This window comes from Sesamum indicum, linkage group LG8, assembly GCF_026168435.1.
Source record: "Sesamum indicum cultivar Baizhima isolate 11 linkage group LG8, ASM2616843v1, whole genome shotgun sequence".
In the NCBI taxonomy this organism is placed as follows: domain Eukaryota; kingdom Viridiplantae; phylum Streptophyta; class Magnoliopsida; order Lamiales; family Pedaliaceae; genus Sesamum; species Sesamum indicum.
The window spans coordinates 20,593,574-20,595,937 of NC_142664.1; the positions used below are offsets into that span (position 1 = coordinate 20,593,574).

A 2,364-nucleotide genomic window follows, 5' to 3' on the forward strand; every position below is an offset into this window, starting at 1 on the left:
GGGACCAAAGTGTTACTTTTTAAAATTTATGGGACTAAAAGTGTAAAAATTCTAACTGTCACATGCTAAGCACATGATGTTTTATGTTAAAAAAATATAACAAAAATGTATTATGGGACCAAAAATATTACTTTTTAAAAGTTACAAAACCAAAATGAGAATTCCATAATCAATGGACTAAAAATGTAAAGATACTAAATTACAAAACGAAAAGTGTGATTTCTCCACTACCAAACATAGTTAAGGCCGTCAAAAATTAATAAAGGCAATATCACATAGAAGATTAAAATTGATAAAATTATATTCATGGAATAACTATATAGTTATTCTTATCTATTTCTTTTAGGCTTATGAGCTAAAGTTTGATCAAAATAAACTTCAAACTAAAAAAAGGGTATCCTCAAAAGAAAAAAGAAATTAAAGAGAGTAGACTTACAAGTTTTCAATTAACTATAAAAAAAATAATTTGTATAAAAAATTGACTAATTATATACCGTAGTTCAAAGAAAGCAACCAACTTATATGATAAGTAGAAGTTTTCTAAATGCTGGATACTGCGTCATACGTGGTATGTACTCAAACATGGGGTATATGGCCATAGCATGTGTTTTCAAACAAATCGAACGAATATAATAATACTTAGGTAATATGATTGATTTGGTCAAATGATGTCTGATTTACATCCAAAAATTTTGAAACAACAAATAATGAAATATTTACTACAAAGGGTTAATAGTAGATAAGGTTGTCAACCAAACATTACTTTGTAGCAACAGAAGCAAGAAAGACAAGGTATATACGATTAGTTAAACCTAATATCATAAGCCTTGATACCATTGGCCCCAAAAATCCCGAAGTGCCTTTCATATTCCCCTCCACTTTTTCCATTCTCATCAAATAGATCAAACAAGAAGACCTCGACCCCGACACCTGGCCTTCTGGGTGTCCCAATATTAGCCAATGCCCTCATCACAACATTTCCATTATAAGCCAATGCATTATCGACTCCGGTGCCATCAGCCCCACTCGTTGGCCACCCGGTCTCCGTCACCACCACCGGGATCTCATGGAAACCTTCCCTCTCCATAGCATACACAAATGCGTCAATTGTTGAGTCAAACATATTAGTGTAGGCCAAATTTTGATCAACCTTAATTTTCGATGACCTAAAAAGAGCATAGTCTAGTGTGGCCTTTTCTTTGTTATTAATGTAGCTGTAGAAGGGATACACGTTGACCATCAACGGTGACCTTGTGTCGCGTAGAAACCCTAAAAGGGGGATCAAAACTGATTTAAGGTTGGGATCAAATGCGCCGGCCGATGGAGGGTAAGAATTGGACAAGATCGTGGCCGCGTGTGATGATGATACCTTAATCGTGTCACCTAGACCTAATGCTTGAAGAGCTTGGTACAAATTAAGGATTGCGGGTACAACATATGGCGTGTAATATGGTTCTTTTAGTAACACTTCATTGCCAACGGCTAAGTACCGTACTTGATTAGGTGCAACATACGTAAAAATGTTCGATTTCAACCATTGCTGGGAGGTGGCAACTGTGCCATTAGCTAACATGGGGAGGATTTCGTTAGGGACACCGATCATGAGCTCGATCCCTGTACCCCAAAAGGGTGCTAGAGCATCGGGGTCCGGGTTGAACAACCGAACTCTTGATATTCCATTGGATTTAAGAAGGCTGATCACAGCTGAGGGTAGTGGCAGGTTGGTTGCAACGCGGCCATAACATACTCCAACCTGTGCAGCACCTGCCAGTGAAAATCAAGAAAGAAATCAATCCTTCATATCTACATTAATTTCAAGAAAATTGTGAACTTGAACATATAATGATCGATGTTTGATAAAAGAAGACCTGTTGAATGTGACAGTAGGAATAAGAGAGGAAAGAGGAGGGTCAGAAAGATGCTTCGTCTGATTCTCATTCTGTGATTTTCCATTTCTATAGGGATTGGTGTGCAATGTTTTTCTGGTGTCTGAATATGTGAGTACTATATATGTACCTTGGAAACATGATGTTTGATGATATTCTGGTCTGATTCTGGTGTGATGAGTAGATGTGCAAATGATCATGTAAGATTGATGAACTGTATTCTTTAATATCTATTCATCAGGTGTTCTCCAAATTATTGGCCTTTGTCATCTGCTTTTTCTCATCAGCTTTAATTTGAATTTGGTCGGTTTTAGTTTGCTTTCAATTGTGTCTGAGGATGCTGTTCACACTAGACAGGGACGTTCTGTCCTATGCCACTCTTTTTTCTGTAAATATAAATAAAATACACTCAAATGTATATATTTATATATCACTGTAAAACAAAATGCATTATCTCTTATGTTATAAATTATTACCA

The 2,364-nt window shown here is 36.3% G+C and overlaps 1 protein-coding gene across 1 annotated transcript; it reads right to left on the minus strand.

Moving 5' to 3' along the window:
- Positions 1-671: 671 nt before the first annotated feature.
- On the minus strand, positions 672-2,077 carry LOC105168652 (glucan endo-1,3-beta-glucosidase-like). The gene is made up of 2 exons (XM_011088785.3): positions 1,869-2,077; positions 672-1,764 (listed from the first exon to the last, which is right to left on the minus strand). The coding sequence occupies exons 1-2, from the start codon at positions 1,951-1,953 to the stop codon at positions 803-805; spliced, it is 1,047 nt and encodes a 348-aa protein (XP_011087087.1). The 5' UTR covers positions 1,954-2,077; the 3' UTR covers positions 672-802.
- Positions 2,078-2,364: the final 287 nt, after the last annotated feature.

What these genes read in the sequence shown, in the direction of transcription:
- LOC105168652 (XM_011088785.3), bottom strand. Translation starts at nt 1,953, where the DNA reads ATGGAAAATCACAGAATGAGAATCAGACGAAGCATCTTTCTGACCCTC. An exon ending in CCTACTGTCACATTCAACAG is followed by an intron (nt 1,765 to 1,868) that starts GTCTTCTTTTAT and finishes TTTCACTGGCAG; the next exon opens with GTGCTGCACAGGTTGGAGTA.